Source organism: Coffea arabica, chromosome 1e, assembly GCF_036785885.1.
Source record: "Coffea arabica cultivar ET-39 chromosome 1e, Coffea Arabica ET-39 HiFi, whole genome shotgun sequence".
NCBI lineage: Eukaryota > Viridiplantae > Streptophyta > Magnoliopsida > Gentianales > Rubiaceae > Coffea > Coffea arabica.
Window position 1 is genome coordinate 36,401,344 of NC_092311.1, and position 25,769 is coordinate 36,427,112.

Here is a 25,769-nt window from a genome sequence, read left to right on the forward strand (position 1 = left end):
GAAAGGAATTAAGGAAAGGCAAGGAAAGCAAAGTAGACATGTAATTTTCACTTAGCACGTTGGATCACATAGGAGAGAGACAAAAAAGATAAAGAGATTATACCTCCCTTGAAATGGTGTCCCTAATGAGGCGAAATTACTAATTTACCCTCCAAAATAATAAAAAGGTCAGGGTACCACTTTAATTATCAAATAAATTAAGAAGATATGCAACACGAGCTCATTTGGTCATAAAGCTCTTAAAATCATGAATTAAGTGCAATTTAAACAAAGCATGGTAATTAATTGAAGCAAACAAACAACGAAAAGTTGTAAAATTAAAGCTGCCAAGGACCCAATTGAGGAAATCATTCAATTGGTTGGGTCATAATAGAACAAGGGGAGACTTGGGGGGTTAAAATGCAATTTTAGAAACTTTTCATGCAAGTCCCATGCAAAGTCTACGAGAAAGCTTTCTGCAACAAAAACTTGCAGCTCATGAAGCTTCGACAATCAACCTCGTGCGACAGGTTTCACAAATCTCTCAATTCGAAACTCAACCTCCAACTTTTATCGAACTTATCATTTCCAGATGCGTGAGAGAGGATGGCAGAACCAAAAATGATGAAGATGTTCATGCAAACAAGAATATGAACCAAGCTTTCTGCTACGAAACAAATTTGGCAGCTAGGGAAATTTTCTGCAATATTTGTCCGCAAGCTTCTACCATTGTATGCAAACTTTTGGCAAACAAAATTCATACAAAACTTTCAAATCATCTCCAATTAAAGACATTTAACACTCCAATGAATAAATGAAAACTGAAACCATTGCCTATAAATGAAAATATTCCGCAACCGAAAGTGAAACTTGCTGCAATTTTCTTGAGTAACCGAGACATGACCATGCGAAGTGATGAAAACAGAGCTTATCGGTTCATCCGCTAAACCCCAGTGTTAAGCTATTTAACCCATTGTTACCATTACCCCAACATACTACTACCTACCCCCCAACAGATGTTAACATGCAACAAGTGTGAAAATTGCAGCAAAGATGCAAAAGAAACAACTTGCGGATGCATCTTATCAGCAAACTCAGGAAATTTGCAACCTCAACATGCATTATATTTATCATGAGCACACATTTGGACATGCAACCAAGGAAATTTGGGACAGAGGGAATGGTGTAATTTTCAAAAATTTTCATGCATCATGCTCGATGGTCTTTTTTTTCTGCAATTTTCTGTTGTAAGCCTTGCAGCTCAAACAACACAGAGCTGAAGTGACTAAAGCTTCAAGCTTGCAAAACAATGGCAGTGTTATGGCCTGCCACTCATGGGTTCCTTTCGGTACAGTTTCAGCTTCCATATGTGCAGGAAGACAGCCATGAACGTGGACTCCAAAGAAGCACGTAAGCCTGTCTACTAAACCCATGAGACTCAAACCATTAACATCCCAAACTCTAATGCCATGTCTGCTGAAGATTCAACAACGGAAACCCAACAGGACATACGACAACAAAATGGGAAAGCACTTCTGTAATGGCAAAAACTGCCTGCAACTTCAAGTTGCACAATCAATACAGGGAAAGAAGGAAAACCATGGCATACCATCTTAACCAGAAACCAACCTTCTAGCAAGAACATCACTACCCCAAATCTGGTAAACAAAATTTTCAGGGCAAGAACATGCAAATCTGGTTTGACCGATAGCAAAGAAAAAAAAGAAGAAAAAAAATGCAGCAAGAATTTCTCTGCAACTTCGCACCACCTGCTGCGAAATTGCAGCTTATCAAAACACAATCAAACCTCCTGCCAAAAACTTCAAAAACAAGTTCACAAGATGAGAACCTAAGACCCAAACAAAAATTTTGTAATCAAGAACGAACAAAAGACTGAACACACTCAGAGTAAACATCTCTCCAAGTTCACGAATGGAAACAAGATGACACCTTTTATCCACAAGTCCTCAACAAGAAAAGCCCAAAGACAAGATTCTGATTATAAGCCACTGAACTTGTAAAAACAACAAAAACCAATGAGCTCTCTCGTCATCTCTTAACTCTAACAAAATCCAGGCAAAGAAAGCAAGAAAACATAATAACAGTCATGCAAATCTGAAGAGAAAATCTGTCATCTACTGGGTTCGCTACCAACTAAAAAACATGGGGAATCTTCTACACAAAAAGAACCCATGACTCATCATAACACAGGACTCGAAGTATGCGGCCCATATCTGAATGAACAACGCATGAACAAGAAAACACCGAAAGAAGAAAAATAGGACGTGAAAACAAAAATTAAGTAGCGAAACTCTTGGTTACGGAAGAAGATGATGCGTAGGCGAAGGAGGATGAAAGAAAGGGTTACCTTGAGGGATGATCGAACTCCACAGAAACCCAATGAAATCTGCTGCGATCTTGATGAGGAATCCTCGAGCGAGAGTTTGGAATCTTCTAAGCTTCTCAGTTTTCCTTTTTCGCCTACCCACGGAACTCTCCTCTTCTCTTTGGTTACCCTTTCTCTAGCCTTCCTTGTTTTCTCTCTCTACCCAGCAGCCCTTAGCCGTAGCTATCTCCTCTCCATCCCTCTCCTAGTTTTTCTTTTCCTTTGCTGCTTTTATCTCTCCGATCCCTTTTTTTTCTCTCCCTCTTTCCTCTCTGTTTTCTGGTTCTTTCGGTCTCTTTATTTTTCACTCATGCGGCCGTCAAAATCCTCCCCTCTCTTCCCAGCTTCATGACTTTATATAGACACCAGCCATCCCTCAAACCTAGCATCTACGGTCCCCTCTTTTCTGCATTTTTCTGTCATCATCCGGGAACCTTTGGATGGCTTTTGATCCCCAGTTTTTTAGTTGCCGGATGAAGGGTCGGATGGCCTTGTACTATGCCAATCTAATGGAGCAAAGTATTTAGGCCAAAATGACCGGAAAACCCACTGAAAATTGCATTTTGTTTCTTGCGTGCCGCTGTTTCTGCGTCTTTTCTTTTTTTTTTTTTCAGAACCTGCTAAACTGCCTAAAACCCGCTCTCGGGTTTCCCTTTTTTTTTTTTTTTTTACTTAAATAAATAACAATAACAATTTAAACAAACTTAAATAAAACGTACAAAATTAGTACCCAAAAAATAAAATAAAAAGTTACAAATTTCCTCTTTTCTTTTCTTTTACTTACTTTTTTCAATAAAAGAAATAAAACATATTTTTTCCCAATTTTCTCTCTTTTTGGCAAAACTTATGCTAAAAGTCTTATAATAAATAAATAAATAGCTAAGAGATTCCAAAATAAATACAAAATACCACTAAAAAATAAAATAAAAATAAAATAATAGATAACAATAATCTAAAAAGTACTAAAGTGCTATATAAATGCTAAAAGTCTAAGAACCAAAAATCATGGAATTAACAAAATTAGGATAAAAAATATCTTTAAAAATTTGGTGTCTACAGTTTGCCCCTCTTTGTCTGAATTTTGGAAAAACTTGAGACAAAGAAGTAGACACCAAATACTTACCTGTGTTATTCGACCACAAAATGATTCCAACGGACAGGAATTTAAAACGGGAATGACCCGAACAGTAATTTAAAACGGGATTGACCCGAACAGGAATTTTAAAACGGGATTAACCCGAACAGAAAATTTAAAACGGGATTGATCGGAACAGAAATTTAAAACAGGATTGACCCGAACAGGAAATTTAAAACGGGATTGACCCGAACAGGAAATTTAAAACGGGATTGACCCGAACAAAAAATTTAAAACGGGATTGATCCGAACAGTAATTTAAAACGGGATTGGCCCGAACAAAAAATTTAAAACAGGATTGACCCGAACAGTAATTTAAAACGGGATTGATCCGAATAAGAAATTTAAAACGGGATTGACTAAAACGGGATTGACCCGAATAGGAAATTTAAAACGGGATTGACCCGAACAAGAAATTTAAAACGGGATTGATCCGAACAGTAATTTAAAACGGGATTGACCCGAACAGGAAATTTAAAACGGGATTGACCCGAACAAGAAATTTAAAACGGGATTGACCCGAACAAGAATTTTAAAACGGGATTGACCCGAACAAGAAATTTAAAACGGGATTGACCCGAACAGGAATTTAAAACGGGATTGACCCGAACAAGATTTAAAACGGGACTTCACTGTGGAGGTTTAAATAATGAATTGAGTTTTTACCTGAGAGTAGTTCAAACTTTTGTACCAAGAGGGAGATTTGATCTCTGTGGCTGAAGCGATAGCTGATGTTGTTTCTTATGATCAAGCTTTGCCAATGACATTATCACTTCGTCTTTGCTTACTGGAGAGCTTTTTCTGACATCAATTTAGGTGCGAAAAGGAGAGTGGTTGTTTTCGTTTGTGAGCGCAACGTTCCTGCAAGAAAAGAAGAAATAATGGACTTGCCACCATCATTTGATCCGATTTGCCTTGAGAATCGTGTAAACATGAGTCTTGTGATGCTTTTGCCTCTGTTCTGCGGCGTCTAGTTTAGTCGAACTTGTAATTTTGAAACCTTTCAATTTCTGAGACTGATAAAGTACGTATTTACCACGTCACCAAATCTATGTAGCAGCTTTGTTGCACTTTACCCACTTTAATAGATAATTGAATCCCTTATCCTTGCACAAACCCTAGGGTTTATCATCCATTCGAATCCAATGGTGAAAGAATGATGCATAAAAATTTGTCATATAAAAAGCAATGATATATGCAAGATGATTCCTATGTCAGGCAAAAATGAGCATGCAAAAGAATGCAGACAATCACAAGCAGTCGAACGCAAATAATCGAGAGTAACCAAGAGGTTTATAAAGATACATTTTGCAAAAGAATATTCGTAAAGAAAAATGCAAATTTGGCCAACGAATATCATATTCAAGACTTTGGATATATTTGCTTCGGAATTCGATACTGGCAGAAGTATGACAATCATGAGGGAAAGCCCAAATGAACCAAGTCACCAGCTGTTCCTTCTCGTGCTCGTCTTGTTGAGAAAACCTGCCTTGGCGCCCTTTCGGGTTTTCACCAAGGTTGCCCCCACCCTTTTTGTTTTTATTTTGTCTTTTTCTCTTTTTTCTCTTTTCTTTTTTTTTCTTTTCTTTTTCGAGGCGCCCTTTCGAGTTTTCACCTAAAGAACAATGAAATATCTCGACCATGATCGACTCAGAAATATGAGTTAAAGATTTCGGGCATCAGTAAAATGCACTTCCCTTGTAAGATTAGGCGAAAGCATTATGGACATCACTTGCCAGTTGATTAACAAATTTCCTAATAGAAATACAACAAGTGACGAAAGCCAGGACTTTTGGCTTTGTAATGAGGTCAGGTGGGGTGTTTTTCAAGAAAAGTTGAGACTTGAAAGCAAATTTTGATGCGAGGTGTGAAATAATTTGAGATTGCACTATTTTGAAATCGTTTCCGATTTTGAACAAAATCGAGGAAAATTTGCCCCAATTTGATCGGATTTTCTCTCTTTGCATTTTCTTCATTGCATTTTCCTCACTTTTGCATTTTTCTTTAAAAACTAAATTTGCCCCAGTGTGGGGTTCTCTTTCCTTTTTGATCATCTTTCTTTCAAAATAAATTTGTCTCAGTGTGGGGTTTGCAATTCTCAGGAGTTATCAAGCGAAAATTTGTCAATTCTGATGGCTCAAATGGGACAAGTAGAGATAAAATGTTTTAAGTGTAAAAGAAGATGGCCTGACTTGCATTTCGCCGTTTGTATGAATTTCTAAAGAAAATTTGCATGATCAAATGAAAAACTTCTTGCACATGTCTGAGTTGATGAGTTGAGGGAATGTTCGTCCATCCATTTCTGCCAAAATAAGTGCTCCGCCAGGTAATACCTTTTGGACAATGAACGGCCCTTGTCAATTTGGAGCAAATTTGCCTTTAGCTTCATCTTGCATTGGCAAAATTCGCTTTAGTACTTTGTCACCTTCTTCGAATGCACGCCGATGGACTTTTTTGTTGTAAGCCCGGGCCACACGTTTCTGATAGCACTGACCATGACAGATAGCATTGAGCCGCTTTTCATCGATCAAAGTCAATTGCTCATGGCGCTGCTTTATCCAATCAGCCTCCTCCAATTTAGCTTCCATGAGGATTCGTAGCGAAGGAATTTCAACTTCAGCTGGTAATACAGCTTCCATTCCATACATGAGTGAATATGGCGTTGCCCCAGTCGATGTCCGGATAGAAGTCCGATACGCCATTAATGCATAAGGCAACTTTTCATGCCAATCGCGATGCCTTTCAATCATTTTACGGATAATCTTTTTCAAATTCTTGTTTGCGGCTTCTACAGCTCCATTCATCTGAGGCCTATAAATGACAGAGTTGCGGTGTCTGATATTGAACTGCTCGCATAATCCATCTACCATGTCATTGTTCAGATTCTTGGCATTGTCTGTAATAAGCGTTTCGGGTACTCCAAAGCGACAGATGATGTGATCTCTCAAGAAATTGGCAACTACCTTCTTCGTTACATGTTTGAATGACTCCACTTCAACCCATTTGGTAAAGTACTCAATTGCCACCAATATAAATCGATGTCCATTTGAAGCGGGAGGATCAATTGTACCAATCACGTCCATACCCCACATTGAACAGGGCCATGGGGCGATCATATTATGCAATTCAGTGGGTCACCATGCATTTGACATTTTATACATCTTCTGACAAAATCTATACAATCACGCTCCATAGTAAGCCAGAAGTATCCGGTTCTCATGATTTTCTTTGCTAGCAAATGGCCATTCATGTGAGATCAACAAACGCCACTATGTACTTCTTTCATCATATATTGAGCTTCGTCTTCATCAATGCACCTTAAAAGGTTCAAATCTGAGGTTCTTTTGTACAAAACTTCTCCACTCAAGAAAAATTTTGAAACCATTCTACGCAGAAAACTCTTGTCCTTTGTACTAGCACGCAGAGGGTAAGACCCAGTTTTGAGAAACTCCTTAATATCATTATACCAAGGAATATTGTCAGAGAACTTGTTTACAACCCAACAGTGGGCAGGCTTATCTTGAAGTTGAATCTGAATAGGTTCGATCCTCAATTCATCTGGATACTGGATCATAGAATCTAAGGTGGCCAAAGCATCAGCAAATGCATTTCGGGCTCGAGGGAGATGTCTGAACTCCAAATTTTGAAATTGCTTGGCCAGAGTGAGCAAACTACAATGGTAGGGCAAAATTTTTGAATCTTTGGTTATCCACTGCTTCAAGGTTTGGTGCACGAGCAAATCTGAATCACTGAAAGCTATCAACTCTTTGATTTCCATTTCTAAAGCCATTTTGAGACAAAAAATGCAGGCTTCATATTCAGCCATGTTGTTTGTGCAAGCAAATTGCAATTTGGCAGCGGCAGGGTAATTCTTCCCTTCGGGTGAAACCAAAACAACTCCAATTCCAGCTCCGAGAGAATTCGAATCTCCATCGAAGAAAAGCCTCCATTCAGGGCTTTGCTCACTTATATCGTCTGTGGCGCCTACAAATAAGACTTTCTCATCAGGGAAATAAGTATGAAGTGGTTGATAATCATCATCCCTTGGATTTTCTGCCAAATGATCAGCTATAGCTTGCCCCTTGACAGCCTTCTGTGAAGTGAAAACAATATCGAACTCTGAGAGAATTATCTGCCATTTAGCCAGACGTCCAGTTAGCATCGGCTTCTCCAAGAGATACTTCAAAGGATCAGATCGGGAAATAAGATAAGTGGTATGGCTCAACAGGTAGTGTCTCAACTTTTGAGCTGCCCAGGCCAATGCACAGCAACTTTTTTCAATGAATGAATAATTAGCCTCATACTGCGTGAATTTCTTGCTTAGATAGTAAATGGCTTGCTCCTTCCTTCCGGAGTCATCATGCTGCCCGAGGACACAACCAACTGCTTCTTCAAGCACAGATAGGTACATGATTAATGGTCGACCTGGCTTGGGTGGCACCAAGACTGGTGGATGTAACAAATAGTCCTTGATCTTATCAAAAGCTTGTTGGCATTCTTCACTCCAATACAAGGGCACATTCTTTCTCAACAATTTGAACAACGGCTTGCATGTGGCAGTTAGCTGAGCAATGAATCTCCCAATAAAATTGATCTTTCCTAAGAAGTTTTTCACGTCTTTCTGAGTTTTCGGCACTGGCATATCTCGAATTACTTTGATTTTTGTTGGATCTATCTCTATGCCTCTTTTACTAACAATGAAGCCCAACAATTTACCAGCTAGTGCCCCAAAGGCGCACTTTGCAGGATTTAGTTTCAAATTGTACTTTCGCAACCTTTCGAATAGCTTCTTCAAATCAACCAAATGATTCTCTACTCTTTTAGACTTGATTATGATGTCATCCACGTAGACCTCCATCTCCCGGTGGATCATATCATGAAACAGGGTGGTCATGGTCCTTTGATAAGTAGCTCCGGTATTCTTTAGACCAAATGGCATCACTCGGTAGCAAAACGTGCCCCAAGGGGTGATAAAAGCAGTCTTCTCCCTATCCTCTTCTGCCATCAAAATCTGGTGGTATCCAGCGAAACAATCACAAAAGGATTCAATCTCATGCCCAGCGGCATTGTCCAGGAGAATGTGAATATTTGGCAGAGGAAAATCATCTTTAGGACTGGCCTTATTGAGGTCTCTATAATCCACACAAACTCGCACCTCTCCATTCTTTTTTGGAACAGGGACTGGATTCGAAAGCCAAATAGGGTAATGGGAAACAATGATAATGTTGGTTTTGAGCTGTTTTTCAATTTGTTCTTTTATTTTGAGACTCATATCTGATTTGAATTTTCGGGGTTTTTGTTTTACGGGTGGAAAAGTAAGGTCTGTGGGCAACTTATGCACTACCACATCAGTTGAAATACCAGTCATATCATCATAGGACCATGCGAATACATCCTGGAACATAGTCAAAAATTCAAGCATCTCCTTTTTCTGCCTCTCATTCAAATGAATACTAATTTGCACCTCCTTAACTTCATCTTTAGTGCCAATGTTAACCTTTTCTGTTTCTTCCAGGTTCGGTTTTGGTTTCTCCTCATATTGTTCAAAATCCTTTGCAAAAGAATCGAATACCTCCTCATTATCACTCTCGCTTTGGAGCTCGAATTCCCAGACCTCCAAGTCGTGAGTGATATAGAGATTACCATTATTGAATTCCCAAATAGTGATATCCAAAGGGTCAAATCGTTTTATTTTTGGCCATCTGAAAGAATTAACGAATGTGGGATAATAAGCAAACAAATGAACAAGCAATATGACAAAAATATAAACAAACGAATAAACAAAACAACATGACAAGAACAACATATGCATTTTCATAAAACCTTTGATTGAAAGCGAAAACCAAAAAACAAGCGGAAACGAAATGAAAACTTAACAATATTTGCACGTGCAAACTTTAGTCAAAGGTAAAGATGCTTTCATTAGCTATTTACAGATGCAGAAGTATTTTCATGAATTCGCATGAATGACAAACCCCTTTAAGTTTACCGAAACTCCTTCTGAATGGGCAGAAACTCGACTGTCCAATTGGAAATTGATCCTTCAGGGATGTCGGGAAACGTGGTCTCATCTGGAAGACTGCCTTCAAATGTTGCCCCAATGAACAATTGGGCCAAACTAGTTTCGATTCCGTCAACTGGGTTAATCTCTGATGTGATCACCTCGGCTGGTCGTGGAAAAGTATAATGCAGTGGTGGAATATCAAAGGCCTTTTGCCTGCCTTCTTTCTCTGCTCTCTTGCGTCCCTTCATTTCTTTGATGTCTTTAGCGGTTGGTCGGAAACCCAAGCCGAATGAATCCTTTTTCTCCACAACTTCCACTGGTTTCAGAATTTCTTGTAGGTCACGTCCCAACCCTTTGTCAAACTCATATCCTCCGCGGATCATTTCCTTAGCCATCATGACACTGGCCTTTGACAGAGCTCGTTCCTCTTTTGTTATCCAACTTACGGAGACGATATCAGCTGTGTTATGAGGGGTCACTGTGGCGTTTCGGCTACCATCTTCTTTGGACCCAGAATTAGTAATCACGAGGCAATCCTCCTCGGCAAAGATAGTTATCAATTTGTCATTTACTATGAATTTCAACAATTGATGCAATGAAGAAGGGACAGCCCCGGACTTATGAATCCACGACCTTCCAAGCAAAACATTATAAACACTAGGAAAGTGCATAACTTGGCAGGCTATTTGAAACTGTGCGGGCCCCATCTCGACTACTAAATCCACTTCTCCTATAGGTTCTCTTTGTGCTCCATCAAAACCTCTAACTATGGTCGTTGAAGGCCTTAGCTTAATATCTTGCAACCCTAACTTTTCCAAGGTACTCCAAGGACATATATTAAGCGCAGATCTATTGTCAATCAATACCTTTATTTTCCCGTTGCACCTCACAGCTATGTACAGAGCCTTGTTATGTCCAATGCCTTCCGCCGGTAACTCATCATCAGAAAAAGTGATTTATTTTGTAAATAACACACTCCCAACCATATGTGAGAAATTAGCAACCGAAATGTCCTTAGAGATTTGAGCTTTAGTCAACACTTCGAGCAACGCATCCCTATGCATATCCGAAGAAAAGAGCAGATCCAACATGGATATTTGGGCGGGCGACTTGTTTAACTTCTCAACTACATTATATTCACTTCTTTGGAGTCTTTTAAGAAAATCCAAGGCTTCTTTCTCAGTAATTGTTGGTTTAGCGGGTAGCTTGGGGTTATTTGTTTGAATCGGAACGGTAGCTCCAAACGGAATTGCAATCCTCCCTGATCTGGTGACCACTGACATCTCTTCTTTGGCAATTGACTTTTCTCCAATTTGTATGACAGGTTCATCGTAGTTCCATGGCACTCGCTGCAAACTTAGAACAGGCTCCTGCTCTGGGAATTCGATGACCACTGGCTCCAAAGCCTTGCTCTCAGCTAGAATGAGATCCAAAATAAAAGGCCTTTTATCCTCCTCAAATGGCACCTCTATTACAAATGGTTGGTCTGTGACCCCAAACACCTCAACTTCCCTTGTCAATTTCTGGACTTGCTCCTCATACTCTGCGTCGTCCAGAATGACCCCAATGGTATTAGTGTGTTCCGGCAATGGGTTCCTATTTATATTCGGCCCTTGTCCCTCCTTTTTCCTGATTACAATCTCTCCGCCTTCAATCATATCTTGAATTCTATGCTTAAGAGCCTTGCAATCAACAGTTGAATGTTCGGGTGCCCCTGAATGATAAGCACAGACGAATTGTGGGTTATACCCAGCGTATATGCCATATGGATAGGTCGGAGGGGGTACCGTGCCAATTTTTCCGGCGGCCTTCAACTGGTCATACAATTGGTCTAGAGGCCTGCCTAAATCGATAAATGTACGGCTACGGGCTTGGTTATAAGGTTCAGGAGGTTGAGGATGGCTATAAACAGGTCTATTTGGGGGAGGAAATCTTGGGTTATATGGAGGGCGAGGTCGATTTTGGGGTGAATTTGGTTGAGAGATTTGAAAAGGGGCTAAAGATGGGTTAGGATAGCTTGGGCGAGGTCGAGGGTGGTGGATATTGGTAGTATATACATGGTGCGGGTTTGAATAATAAGGGTAATGTGCTTGGTAGGTTGGATTGTGTTGGTATCGGGGTTTGGGTGAAGGGTTCTGGTTTCAGATAAAAGTTGCCTCTCCCTCTTTCTTTTTAAACTGCGACTTTTTTACACTGCTCCATTGCCCTTGCAAAGCTTCTACTTGTGATTTTAGAGCAGAGACGTTAACAATTTTTTCGGCTCTCACAAAATCATCATACTCTTCGAGTTTATTCACAATCGCAGCAAATGTACACCCGGTCATACGGAAGATTTCTTCGAAGTATGGAGGATTATGCGCCTTTATGAAAGTGCGAATAATTTCATCTTTGGTCATCGGAGGCTCAATCTTGGCAGCTATCTTCCTCCATCTTTTGGCGTATGTCTTATGATCTTCAGATGGTCGCCTCTTGGTGCCTTCCAAAGTAGTTCTGGTCGGTGCTAGCTCGCAGTTATATTCGTATTGTTTGATGAAGGCGTTGGACAGATCAAGCCAAGTCTTCACCTTCTCTGGCTTTAAGTTTGAATACCAATCGAGGGCGTCTCCTTCTAGACTCTCTGAAAATAACCTTAATGGCAAGTTTTCGTCATCCACCGGTCTGCCCAACTTGTTGGCAAACAAACGCAAGTATGTCTTAGGGTTGCCCGTACCATCATATTTATTGAACTTCGGGGTCTTGAACCCCACGGGCAGCTGCACATTTGGAAACAGGTACAGATCATCGTAGTCTAACACCCCTTGATTGCTTAAACCTTGGCTTTTCCTGATGAACTCATCGAAACGATCCAACCGCTTAAGTAACTTCATATCAACCGCGGCAGACGACTCTCCCACTTCTGGCTTGGTTTGAACAGTGTGCTCCGGCACAACGGGCTCTGCGGTAGTCTGATAAAAAGCTTGTGGATCCAGATGCATGTTTGGACCACCTTGAGGCTGAAATCTTTGCCCATAGGGAGGATAGAACGGAGGATTTTGAGTGTAAGTATACTGCGGGTTGAAAACTCCCTCAAAAAAGGTTTGAATTGGAGGAATGACAAATGGTTCAGATTCCGGTTGTTTGACGGGCGCAGGCTCGGGCTACACTCCGCTACTAATGAGTTCGTCGATCAACTTCTTTTGGGCGGCCATCTCAGACGCCATTTCCCCAAATTTGGTGAGTAATTCAGTCAACTGAACCCCGGGACTTGTGGCTTCCGACTGGATAGTTGCAGCGGTCTTATCAGACGATTCTGGCTGAGTACTCATGTCTACACGATTCCTTTGGGCTTTACTTCGGGATCGCGTAATAATTGGGTTTTTCCGAGAAGCTATTTTGAAATTTTACCTGAGGATGCAAAAGATATCTTTAGATAAACCAATCGCTACAAGCTTTCTACAACTTATTCAAAAAAAAAAGAAAAAGAAAAAGACATGAGTTAGTAATTGTTCAAATAATTCAGATGCATGTCCTACGGGGGGACCCTTTTTGTGCCAAGGGTAGGCCTAGCATGATGCAACACCTTCGAAATGGGACCCGTAACACAAACCTGTTTTTGACAACAATTCCAAATGAGTGCAAAAAAAAAAATCGCTTTCATTGATAAACTTGCCAATATTTACATCATGTCACGAAGACGATTCCATACAAGATTGCCAAAACTTCTAAGCCTATCTAATACAGAGTCCCTGGTTTCTCTAGCATATGGAATTCTAACACGTTCAGTTTGGTCATATAATTACCCGCATTCCCTTTTCAGCTCTTGACGCTTTTCTCGTTCATTTTCATACACTTGCTTGTTTTGCTCCGCCATCCCTTTGTATGCTTCGACAGACTTACTTAATTGCAGAATTTCCTTATCCTTTGCTTCGATAATGGCTTTCAACCTTCCCACCTCCTTGGTTGGTTCATCTTGTGTTTCTTGTGTAGCTGACCTTCTCACCCAGTCTTCGTATTGCGGAGTGGTCAATCCCCTTTGCTTGAGTTCCGGAATGTACTTGACGCGTTCGTCGTCGGACAACGTTTCCCAGGCCTCATTAATAGGGGTCTTCATCGGAATTTCTTTCGGACATATCCCTTTGTCGAAAATGATGATAAATGTAGTCAGATCAACTGCAGACGGCACATCTTGGACTCGCCCTAATTGTCGGAGAAACCTCATTGGATTGTATGCCATGATACCCTGAGTACCCAATAAAGGAACGAAATCGGATGCCTTGGTGCGAAGAACAGGTTTGACACAATTGGTCTAATCCAATACCCATCTAACATTTTGATTGGTCACATTCGTCAAGAAGTCCACAAACTCGGATGCATTACACGGCAAACTACTGCTATTAATCCTCTTGTGATGTGTGATTACCCAATTATATCCGGACATTGGTAGACTCTCGGGAATAGACGGTCGTCTCATGAAGTGCTCCATCCCCCATACATGTAAGATCAAATTTGAACCACAAAAGAACTTTTTCCCTCTCTAACAGGTAGTGCAAGCTACGAAGATATCGGCCAAAATAACTGGAACAATAGAACACTGTTTATCTTTTATTCCTAGAAACAAGTCATACAATATTTTAGTGAGCTTAAAGGCTATCTTTTTGTCTTTCCTAGGAAAAAAATAGGTTCCAGCCATAACCAATCCATACATCCAAACTCTCTTTCGTTCCCATATTTCCTTGGAAGTAAACGAGAAATCTCCCCGGTGCCTTTCAAAACCATCCCTTAATGCGAATCGATCAAATAGGAACTTTACCTCTATATTTTGGTCCGACCCTTGAATCGCTGATTCCTTTAATCCGGTGAAACGACAAAATTCGGCCTTATTAGACACTAGTGGAAATATCACAGCAGTTCCCTGAATTGGCAAATTAAGAAATCCGGTAACCTCCTCAATTGTTATGGCCATTTCCTTTTTTCCAAGTCTAAATGCGGAACAAGTGGAATCCCACAAATGCACCAAGGCTTCTACCAAATAGCCATCGGACTTAATATCCTTGAAATTCCCAACGGGTTCTAATCGAGCGGCTACTTGGTTGATTTCACTAGGTGAAAGGAATGTGGGCCACCTTTGTACCTCCAACGGTACTACCAACATCTGTTGGACTCGACGAGGGCTTTCCATCTAGGAACAAAAATCGGTGTCAAATACCTTACCTACGGGTCCCACTTCTCTGGTTAAACATGAATTTAAACGTGCAATTCCCAAGATAGGGTTAAATACCCACGGGAATATAGGGTTGGCTTATCCCTAATGTGGGATTCCCTAAATGGCATTCCCTTTCTATGGTTTAAGCGTGATGCCAGTTTATTAAAGCAGTAAAATATGCAATTTGAAATGAAACATGACCTAAGGGACCCTTCATTTGCCAGGGTAAGCCTAAAATGATATGACATTATTAATTTATGAACGAAATATACCAAAACTTCTTAAACGTGCAATATCCTATCTACACGGGTAGGCTCTAAAAGAAAGTCATGCCAGACCTCTTATTTGCTAGGGTTTGTGAATGCAATGGGGACACAAAATCAAGAAAAGTTAGTTCAGCCAGATAAATACACATAACACATTGTAGCAACGAAATCAACACAAAGAAATAAAGCAATGAAAGGGAGAAAGGGGTTGGATCCCTCCCCTCGTGAATAGTGCCCCTAATAGGGTAAGGCAGACGCTATCCTAGATAAAACTATCATGGATGCATGAGGTTGGGGCTCACTAATGCATCTAGACTCGATAGGTTTTAGGTCCCCGAGCCTTCAGACTTAGAAACCAAAGGTCATCAATCCCAAGGTTCTTTGTCGGTGGCTCGAGCGATTTTCCAAACACTGCTACGCACACGTCGTGTCACGGCCACATGTCTGAGTGAATCTATCAAAAATTCTCAATTTTCGACTAAAAGCTATAGGCTATTAACCCAAAGCTTAAAGCGGAAGATTAAGTAACCCCTTGGATCGTACTACGCACACGTCGTGTCGCGATCACACGTCCAAGTGGGTCGCCTAAAATCCTAACAGGGTGGCGTGGCGTGACAAGCCACTAAAAGAAAAAAATGAGGGGTAAAAATTAAACCGTATGCACGTATGCTAGTGCTCGTTTGGAGGGGAGGGATCAAGGACTAACGCGAGGCTCTAGGGTATGTCCCCCACCCAAATGCAATGCAAAGCGCGAGATAAAACAAGTACAACATACATCCAAACAACCAATCATACATACACGAGTGAGGGAGTAGTTTGATACGCGCACGAGGCAAAAAATCCTAAAATGAAAAATGCAACCCTAATATCCAAATGCTATACATAAAAATGGTAGAAAAAAAAGAAAAAGAATAGCTAAATCAAATGCTTGGACCCACTTAGGAAGTCCCCAGTGGAGTCGCCAACTGTCGCGCCCCACTTTTTGATGGTGTGAAAGTAGTGTGTGAGATATGTATGTGAACGTGTGTGAAAATGAAGATAAAAGGCCGTGGGATTGTGAAATGTGACGGTTTGGCCAAACAAAATTCAAAAAGGGTTTTGAATGGAAAATGGAGCCGCCACTTGGTACAGAGTTAGGGTGTACCAAGTCACCCAAAAATGATTTTGGAAAGAAAAAGCAAACAAACCATTTTTAAAAAATTTTTAGGTCTACGTAACCAAAGAAAGGGATCGGAGGTCACATTTGATAAGGGAGAAGGTAAAGGCAAAGCCTAAGGCACTCCCTTACCCTAGCCAAAGCTAGTTGCGTGATTTAGCCCCTCTTTTCCTAATTTCTTCTACCCAAAGTATGTGTTGCATGTTGGATATGACTAATGGATATGAAAAAAATGCAATCCTAAATCTAAAATGTCTCGTATGAGGTTTTTTGGTCCCAATCACATGAGTTGTGATGGCCAATAAGGAAAACTCTCATAGAGGTCACGGGTAATGCAAATGAAGACCCAAATATGAGTGCAAGTGTGAAAATGTAAGAGGAATGCAAAATAAAATAAAATAAAAATACAAATGTAAGTGCAAGTGCAAGTGTGCAAATGTAAGAAAAGTGTATGTGTGCAAATGTAAGAAAAGTGCATGTGTGCCAATTGAGAAAAATGAAGGTGTATGTATGCAAGTGGATAAAAATATGGTATAATGGTAGTAAATGCATCTAAGTACAATTGGGTGCAATTTGTGAGGTAGAAAATAAAAAAAGTGACAGGGAAAGAAGAGAAATATGTGAACATGGCATGTGGAGTGAGGAAAATATAAGTAGTGAGAAAATGTAGATAAAGAAAGTGAGGAAGTGATATGATAAAAATGAGATTGTATGAACCTAGAGGAATGCATCAAGTCGGGTACGGGAATGACTTCTAACTTCACGATTTTTATTTTTCCTTTGATTAGAAGGAAGAACTAGCGTGCTAAGGTTATTTTGTAACCACACTCGCTCGCTTCCCTTACCGAAAGGGGACTCTCAAGCAAATGTACCCTATAACTAGCATGAGAATGCAAAAACCTAAAATGAAGGGGAAAGGATCGGAGGAGCATGCCAAATGTTAGAAAACTCAGAAAAATGTATGAAATGTAGTAAAACATGCAAGTATGTGCTAACGAGAGGGGACGGCCTATTGGGTCTAGCATTGGACTAGCCCTTTTCTAAAATTCTCTCACAAGCATTGGACTTGCGAGAGCTCAGGGGGAAAGACCATGACCAGCGTTGGACTAGCCACAGTGACGTCACACATTCATTGTAAACCAAATAGATCATGTAAAGGCTAATAAAGCAAATAAACACATAAATCACATATTGCACATAACACATAAGCATGGTATCTAGATGCAAGACCCTAAGAAAGCAAGTAACACGTAGCACGTAAGCATGCAAATCACACTAATAAACCTATTACATTGGCTAACTAAAACAAATGGGGAAGGGGAAAAGTGAACAAAAATGCTTTCCAAACCCTATCTATTACAAGCCAAGAGGTGTACACATACCCCATAAAAGAATAACTTAACAAAAGCAAAAGTAAATGAAATAAATGAAAGGAATTAAGGAAAGGCAAGGAAAGCAAAGTAGACATGCAATTTTCACTTCGCACGTTGGATCACATAGGAGAGAGACAAAAAAGATAAAGAGGTTATACCTCCCTTGAAATGGTGTCCCTAATGAGGCGAAATTACTAATTTACCCTCCAAAATAATAAAAAGGTCAGGGTACCACTTTAATTATTAAATAAATTAAGAAGATATGCAACACGAGCTCATTTGGTCATAAAACTCTTAAAATCATGAATTAAGTGTAATTTAAACAAAGCATGGTAATTAATTGAAACAAACAAACAACGAAAAGTTGTAAAATTAAAGCTGCCAAGGACCCAATTGAGGAAATCATTCAATTGGTTGGGTCATAATAGAACAAGGGGAGACTTGGGGGGTTAAAATGTAATTTTAGAAACTTTTCATGCAAGTCCCATGCAAAGTCTACGAGAAAGCTTTCTACAACAAAAACTTGCAGCTCATGAAGCTTCGGCAATCAACCTCGTGCGACAGGTTTCACAAATCTCTCAATTCGAAACTCAACCTCCAACTTTTATCGAACTTCTCATTTCCAGATGCGTGAGAGAGGATGGCAGAACCAAAAATGATGAAGATGTTCATGCAAACAAGAATATGAACCAAGCTTTCTGCTACGAAACAAATTTTGCAGCTAGGGAAATTTTCTGCAATATTTGTCCGCAAGCTTCTACCATTGTATGCAAACTTTTGGCAAACAAAGTTCATACAAAACCTTCAAATCATCTCCAATTAAAGACATTTAACACTCCAATGAATAAATGAAAACTGAAACCATTGCCTATAAATGAAAATTTTCCGCAACCGAAAGTGAAACTTGCTGCAATTTTCTTGAGTAACCGAGACATGACCATGCGAACTGATGCAAACAGAGCTTATCGGTTCATCCGCTAAACCCCAGTGTTAAGTTATTTAACCCATTGTTACCATTACCCCAAAATACTACTACCTACCCCCCAACAGATGTTAACATGCAACAAGTGTGAAAATTGCAGCAAAGATGCAAAAGAAACAACTTGCGGATGCATCTTATCAGCAAACTCAGGAAATTTGCAACCTCAACATGCATTATATTCATCATGAGCACACATTTGGACATGCAACCAAGGAAATTTGGGACAGAGGGAATGGTGTAATTTTCAAAAATTTTCATGCATCATGCTCGATGGCCTTTTTTTTCTGCAATTTTCTGTTGTAAGCCTTGCAGCTCAAACAACACAGAGCTGAAGTGACTAAAGCTTCAAGCTTGCAAAACAATGGCAGTGTTATGGCCTGCCACTCATGGGTTCCTTTCGGTATAGTTTCAGCTTCCATATGTGCAGGAAGACAGCCATGAACGTGGACTCCAAAGAAGCACGTAAGCCTGTCTACTAAACCCATGAGACTCAAACCATTAACATCCCAAACTCTAATGCCATGTCTGCTGAAGATTCAACAACGGAAACCCAACAGGACATACGACAACAAAATGGGAAAGCACTTCTGTAATGGCAAAAACTGCATGCAACTTCAAGTTGCACAATCAATACAGGGAAGGAAGGAAAACCATGGCATACCATCTTAACCAGAAACCAACCTTCTAGCAAGAACATCACTACCCCAAATCTGGTAAACAAAATTTCCAGGGCAAGAACATGCAAATCTGGTCTGACTGATAGCAAAGAAAAAAAATGCAGCAAGAATTTCTCTGCAACTTCGCACCACCTGCTGCGAAATTGCAGCTTATCAAAACACAATCAAACCTCCTGCCAAAAACTTCAAAAACAAGTTCACAAGATGAGAACCTAAGACCCAAACAAAAATTTTGTAATCAAGAACGAACAAAAGACTGAACACACTCAGAGTAAACATCTCTCCAAGTTCACGGATGGAAACAAGATGACACCTTTTATCCACAAGTCCTCAACAAGAAAAGCCCAAAGACAAGATTCTGATTATAAGCCACTGAACTTGCAAAAACAACAAAAACCAATGAGCTCTCTCGTCATCTCTTAACTCTAACAAAATCCAGGCAAAGAAAGCAAGAAAACATAATAACAGTCATGCAAATCTGAAGAGAAAATCTGTCATCTACTGGGTTCGCTACCAACTAAAAAACATGGGGTATCTTCTACACAAAAAGAACCCATGACTCATCATAACACAGGACTCGAAGTATGCGGCCCATATCTGAATGAACAACGCATGAACAAGAAAACACCGAAAGAAGAAAAATAGGACGTGAAAACAAAATTAAGTAGCGAAACTCTTGGTTACGGAAGAGGATGATGCGTAGGCGAAGGAGGATGAAAGAAAGGATTACCTTGAGGGATGATCGAACTCCACCAAAACCCAATGAAATCTGCTGCGATCTTGATGAGGAATCCTCGAGTGAGAGTTTGGAATCTCCTAAGCTTCTCAGTTTTTCTTTTTCGCCTACCCACGAAACTCTCCTCTTCTCTTTGGTTACCCTTTCTCTAGCCTTCCTTGTTTTCTCTCTCTACCCAGCAGCCCTTAGCCGTAGCTATCTCCTCTCCATCCCTCTCCTAGTTTTTTCTTTTCCTTTGCTGCTTTTATCTCTCCGATCCCTTTTTTTTCTCTCCCTCTTTCCTCTCTGTTTTCTGGTTCTTTCGGTCTCCTTATTTTTCACTCATGCGGCCGTCAAAATCCTCCCCTCTCTTTCTAGCTTCATGACTTTATATAGACACCAGCCATCCCTCAAACCTAGCATCTACGGTCCCCTCTTTTCTGCATTTTTCTGTCATCATCCGGGAGCCTTTGGATGGCTTTTGATCCCCAGTTTTTTAGTTGCCGGATGAAGGGTCGGATGGCCTTGTACTATGCCAATCTAATGGAGCAAAGTATTCAGGCCAAAATGACCGGAAAACCCACTGAAAACTGCATTTTGTTTCTTGCGTGCCGCTGTTTCTGCGTCTTTTCTTTTTTTTTTTTTTTCAGAACCTGCTAAACTGCCTAAAACCCGCTCTCGGGTTTCCCTTTTTTTTTTTTACTTAACTAAATAACAATAACAATTTAAACAAACTTAAATAAAACGTACAAAATTAGTACCCAAAATATAAAATAAAAAGCTACAAATTTCCTCTTTTCCTCTTTTCTTTTCTTTTACTTACTTTTTTCAATAAAAGAAATAAAACATATTTTTTCCCAATTTTCTCTCTTTTTGGCAAAACTTATGCTAAAAGTCTTATAATAAATAAATAAATAGCTAAGAGATTCCAAAATGAATACAAAATACCACTAAAAAATAAAATAAAAATAAAATAATAGATAACAATAATCTAAAAATTACTAAAGTGCTATATAAATGCTAAAAGTCTAAGAACCAAAAATCATGGAATTAACAAAATTAGGATAAAAAATATCTTTAAAAATTTGGTGTCTACAGAAATGGGGCGCGACAGTTGGCGACTCCACTAGGAACTTAGAGGGTCCGAGCATTTGATTTAGTCAACCTTGTCTTCTTTTAACCTTCTTATATATCACATTTAGAGGTATTAGGTTGCATTCTTCTTTTCCTTTTCCTTTTTTCTCTTTTTAGGGCTTTTTGCATCTACCACGCGCGTAATCACTTCTCGCACGCTATGTATGTGATGAATGATTGTTTCTTTACTTTTCCTTGTATCGCACTTGCATTTGGGGGGGGGTAGCTACCCTAGAACCGTCGACCGCATTTGATGGTATAATCCCTCCCCTCAAAAGAAAAGTACCTCATACATGCATGCATAGTTTTATTTACCCTATTTTTCTTTTTCATGGGCGTTTCTCACACCTGCTTCTAGGATTAGGATTGATTTCCTTAAGTACGCGGATGGTGTGCTCTGCGCCCATAGTGATGCCTAAAGGATCATTCGAGCCACCGACCGAGGGCTTTGGGATTGATGACCCTTCGCCTCTTTGTCTGAAGGTTTGGAAACCTGGAGACTTATCGAGTCTAGATGCATTAGTTAACCAAATTTCATGCATCCATATTAGAAATATCTTAGGGTAGAGTCGACCTTATCCTGAGTTAGGGACATTAGGCACGAGGGGAAGGATTCCAACCCTCTTTCCTTAGTTTGTTTTCTATATTTTATTATTTGATTGCCACAACGTATTATGTGTTGAACTAACTTTCCTTGTTTCTTATCTTTTGCATTCACAAATACTAGAAAATAAGAGATCTAGCATGATACTCTTTTAGAATCTACCCTCTTAGATAGGCTATTGCACGTTTTAATTCCAATGTATTGTATTTGTAGATTAAAAATTGCACATCATTCTAAGCTCACTCTGGCATACAAAGGGTCCCTTAGGTCATATTTTCGTTTCAAATTGCATATTTAATTGTTTTGATAAATTGACATCATGCATAAATTTTAAAGGGAATGCCATGTAGAGGATCCCACGATAGGAATAAACCACCTTCCGTCTCGGATATGTAATCCAATGAGACTTGCACGTTTATATTTCTTGTACCATCCAAAGGAGTAGTGCGCAAGGTAAGGTAGGATCCGATCTTTTTCATGATAACAGAGCAACTTTTGCACATTAGAATATGAGCATCTAACAATCATCTCTTGGCCATTTTAACATATTTGGTAAAATTTCCTTGCGTAAAGGACATTAATTTGAAGAACTTCACAAATAATTCCTCATTATTGAGATGGTAAATATATTGAGGCCAAATCTTGATTTTAGGAGACTCATAGACTAATGCATCGCAATGATTTTTTGAAACTACCAATAGGTAGACAATTCAATCAATTTTTGAATAAATCATCAATTTCATTCAATCCATGGACAATTTTATTCATCAATTTCATCCAATCCATTTTTTTTCAATTCATTCACTTTTAGGACAATCTAATCAATTTTGAATAAATCATCAATTTCTTTTGACTAATTTACCCTTTTTTAGGGTAATCCGATCAATTTGAATAAATCATCAATTTCATTCAATTAATTTGACCAGTTCACCCATTTTTAGGGTAATCTAGTCAATTTTGAATAAACCATCAATTTCATCCGATCCAATTGATCCGTTTTGTTGTCTTTGAGGGTTCCATGAATAAACTAGTCAAGACATTGCACTTCGTTCAAGAGTAGACTCTTTCACACATCATTTTACGTGTCGATCAAAGTAATCAATCCATTCGGACTTGGTCATCATTTTTTTTGAAAAATGTCTCTTCTCACTCCAATTGGTCAAAATTTTCAAATTATTTTTCACTCAAACAGTTGATCGGATTCATCAGGTATTGTATGGTGCCTACCCTAGAGGATTGAATTTTCATTCTATGCCAACTCTTGACATAAAAGGGCTCCCCCATAGAACTTTTTCATTTTTCTTTATTTATTTTCATCAAAAATAAAAAACTCATTTTCAACCAAAAATAATCCAAAATTCATTTTTATAACACTTTAATTTTTATTTTTTCAAAAAATGGGGCGTAACAGGGGCAGATACTAAAGGCACGAATTAAAACACGAAAATAGGGATAAAACGATGTTACCAACAAGCTAGCTCTGATGGCAGCTGATACGAATCTCGTTGGTGAGAAGATCCGTGACCCAAGATCGGTTGTTGGATTTGTGATCGACTAACAATGAAGTTAGCAGCGGAAACCCTACGACCCCTCTAATCCCCACGACTACGAACTTGTGATATTATCTCAACCCGTAATCAAACGAATTAGCGAACCTCAGGCAAGTGTAGAAGGCTCCATAATTTAAGTGTGGTTCTTGAATTGATAAGCCAAACAAGAACACTAGAGTATAACTCTAAATTGTTCAAGGGTTGCTTGAAAGTTAGGGAGAAAGTTCTCACAATCATTTTTTTGATAAAAATGTCTACCCCTTTATTGATGTAATATGGCTCCTTATATAGGATACAAGCAAGATCTAATCTAATAAGGAAAAGAAACTAAAGGTGCGGCTGGTATGGCCCTAACAAGTGAAGAAAACGGAAAAGGAAGCTACCTCCTCAATTCTCGATGAATCGGGTTTCGTGCGTGCTTTCCTTCCTAGGAGCCGACCTTCACATATAATGACGAATAAAATGACAATCCTACCCTTGACGATTCTATGTGCAACATGCACTTAGCCAATTATTCAAACTAATCAAACTAACACGAAATTAAAGGAAACTACTAAAATGGGAAGTTAGGGTTTGTCAAAACCCTAAACCTCGGGTGCCGCTTCAATGCGCAATACCGAACCTGGATCACCTTCACCAGAGTGTACGAATCCCTCAAAGGACTTATGTAAGGCCTGCATAAGTACATTGAGTTGCTCACGAAGTCTCTTTGCGCGGGCCCTAGTGATGGGTCCGTTTGGAGCTTGCACGCACCCCTCAACCCCTCGACCACTCGTGCCACCATTGCCGTGCCATGTACCATGATGCTATCATTAGGGTTTTGTGTTTGGTTGACTACATAAATGAATAACCTGACTAATGAATCTGCTATTTGGTGTGAGATTCTCAGTTGATTGATTTATTTCAGATTTGTTTTCCTTTGAATCATAGTTATTAAACCCGACCCAGGGAGGAACCCAATAAAAGAGGTGGATCAACGAGTTATTGGTTCAACCAGTAAGTGAGTAATCCAATCAGTAGGTCACTAAATATACTTAAATATTATATCTTATATTTTTTAATATGGTTAAAACTATAACAAACTATGCTATAATAAATGCTCAGTTAGTCAAATTTATTATATAATTATTAATTCTTATAAGAATCAACAAAACCTAAATTTAATTAGTAATCCACTAAATTTCAAGTATAAAATATTATCTAAGTGTAATTTCTAGTTTATTTATGAATTTTAAGTGCAAAAGGTTATTAGAAACAGTATTTGCTTTAAAATGAATTGTGTAATATGTTATTTTTTAAATCTATTTAATAACTTATAGAGTTTGGGGAATAATAAAATTCTATTAAAAGATTCCAAATAAATTTTATTTTGAAGAAATAAAATAAGAATAAAAGTCTAATACATAATATAAGAAGGGCTAAACAACCAATAAATGGGTTGTTGGTCCAGTGGTGATTGCACTACATGTACACATGAGGTCCCATGTTTGAACTATCATTTCAACATCTTTTCAAAACTTTTCCCATAACAATATGCTAGATCCAGGTTCTTTACAAAATCAACCGGTTCATCGGGTTGACTGATTGAACTACCAGTCCGTTGACAAGTCAACGGATTTATTACTTAAACAATCCAATTAAAGACCTAGCTTGGCTCAGTTGCTGGTTCACTAGGTTGATCAGTTGAACTATCAGACTCAATTGCTGGTTCACTGAGTTGATCGATTGAACCGTTGGGCCGAATTGGATTTAAAAACAATGCTCTGTCTAATACACAACTAAGTAATGTTTGTGTTTGAGTAGAACTCTCGTGAAGCTTGGTTGTCATTGTCAAGTTATTTAATGAGTAGTTGGCACAAAACTAGCTTGTTGTTCAGTTTATATCCTTATCACTTTTTAGGAGATTAATGTTGGTGGATAATCTGTCCTTATCTCAATATGGGGTTAAAGTACACCTAGTGTAGTCAAATGTGGTCCCCAATCTCACTTCAAGTTATGTTATTTATTCTGGTTCTTTTATGTTAGCTTTTTTGTATCATTGTGAAAGACAAATTACTAAAAAGTGGTTGTGTTATTGCTTCTCATGGAACAGAAGAGGAGAAATCCAAGGAAAAAATAGACATACATGTGTATTTTGGTGGGAGATTTAGAGAAAAACCAACTTTCCATTACACCAGAAACCATAGGGCCATTTTCAAAGAAAGAGTTGAAGATCCAATATCCACAATTAGCCTATGCAGAAAGCTTAAAAACATAAATGAGTATGCAACTAGAGTAACATTTTGGTTTCGAAGATTAGATATCCATAATTGGCCTATGCAAAATGCTTAAAAACGTAGATGAGCATGCAATTAGAGTAACATTTTGATTTCATAACCCAACAGTTGACTTGGATTGTGGCCTACATCTAATTAGAGACAATGATGATATTAAATTGGTAAATACAGCATATTGGAAGCTACCAACAAGGCTAATTTATGCTTGTAGTGGGGATGAGTCATTTGAAAAAGACCTTGAATATGGTGGGATAATTGATGGTACAGCTACTAACTGGTGACTCAACAATAAAAAAATAAAGACAATGTTGCAAATGATGGTGGGGTAACTGACACTATAGGGATAGCTG

At 39.1% G+C, this 25,769-nt stretch overlaps 1 protein-coding gene across 1 annotated transcript; it reads right to left on the reverse strand.

Moving 5' to 3' along the window:
* Positions 1–9,485: 9,485 nt before the first annotated feature.
* Positions 9,486–12,479, reverse strand: LOC140016820 (uncharacterized). Its single transcript, XM_072070801.1, has 3 exons — positions 11,661–12,479; positions 10,488–11,318; positions 9,486–10,370 (listed from the first exon to the last, which is right to left on the reverse strand). The coding sequence occupies exons 1-3, from the start codon at positions 12,477–12,479 to the stop codon at positions 9,486–9,488; spliced, it is 2,535 nt and encodes an 844-aa protein (XP_071926902.1).
* Positions 12,480–25,769: the final 13,290 nt, after the last annotated feature.

Excerpts from the sequence above, each read along its gene's own strand:
- LOC140016820 (XM_072070801.1), bottom strand. The coding sequence starts at position 12,479 with ATGCATCTGGATCCACAAGCTTTTTATCAGACTACCGCAGAGCCCGTT. Across the intron at positions 11,319-11,660 it reads TTAAAAAGAAAGAGGGAGAG|TTGAAGGCCGCCGGAAAAAT; the intron begins GCAACTTTTATC and ends TTGTATGACCAG. Across the intron at positions 10,371-10,487 it reads TTGCTAATTTCTCACATATG|GTATTGATTGACAATAGATC; the intron begins GTTGGGAGTGTG and ends GGGAAAATAAAG.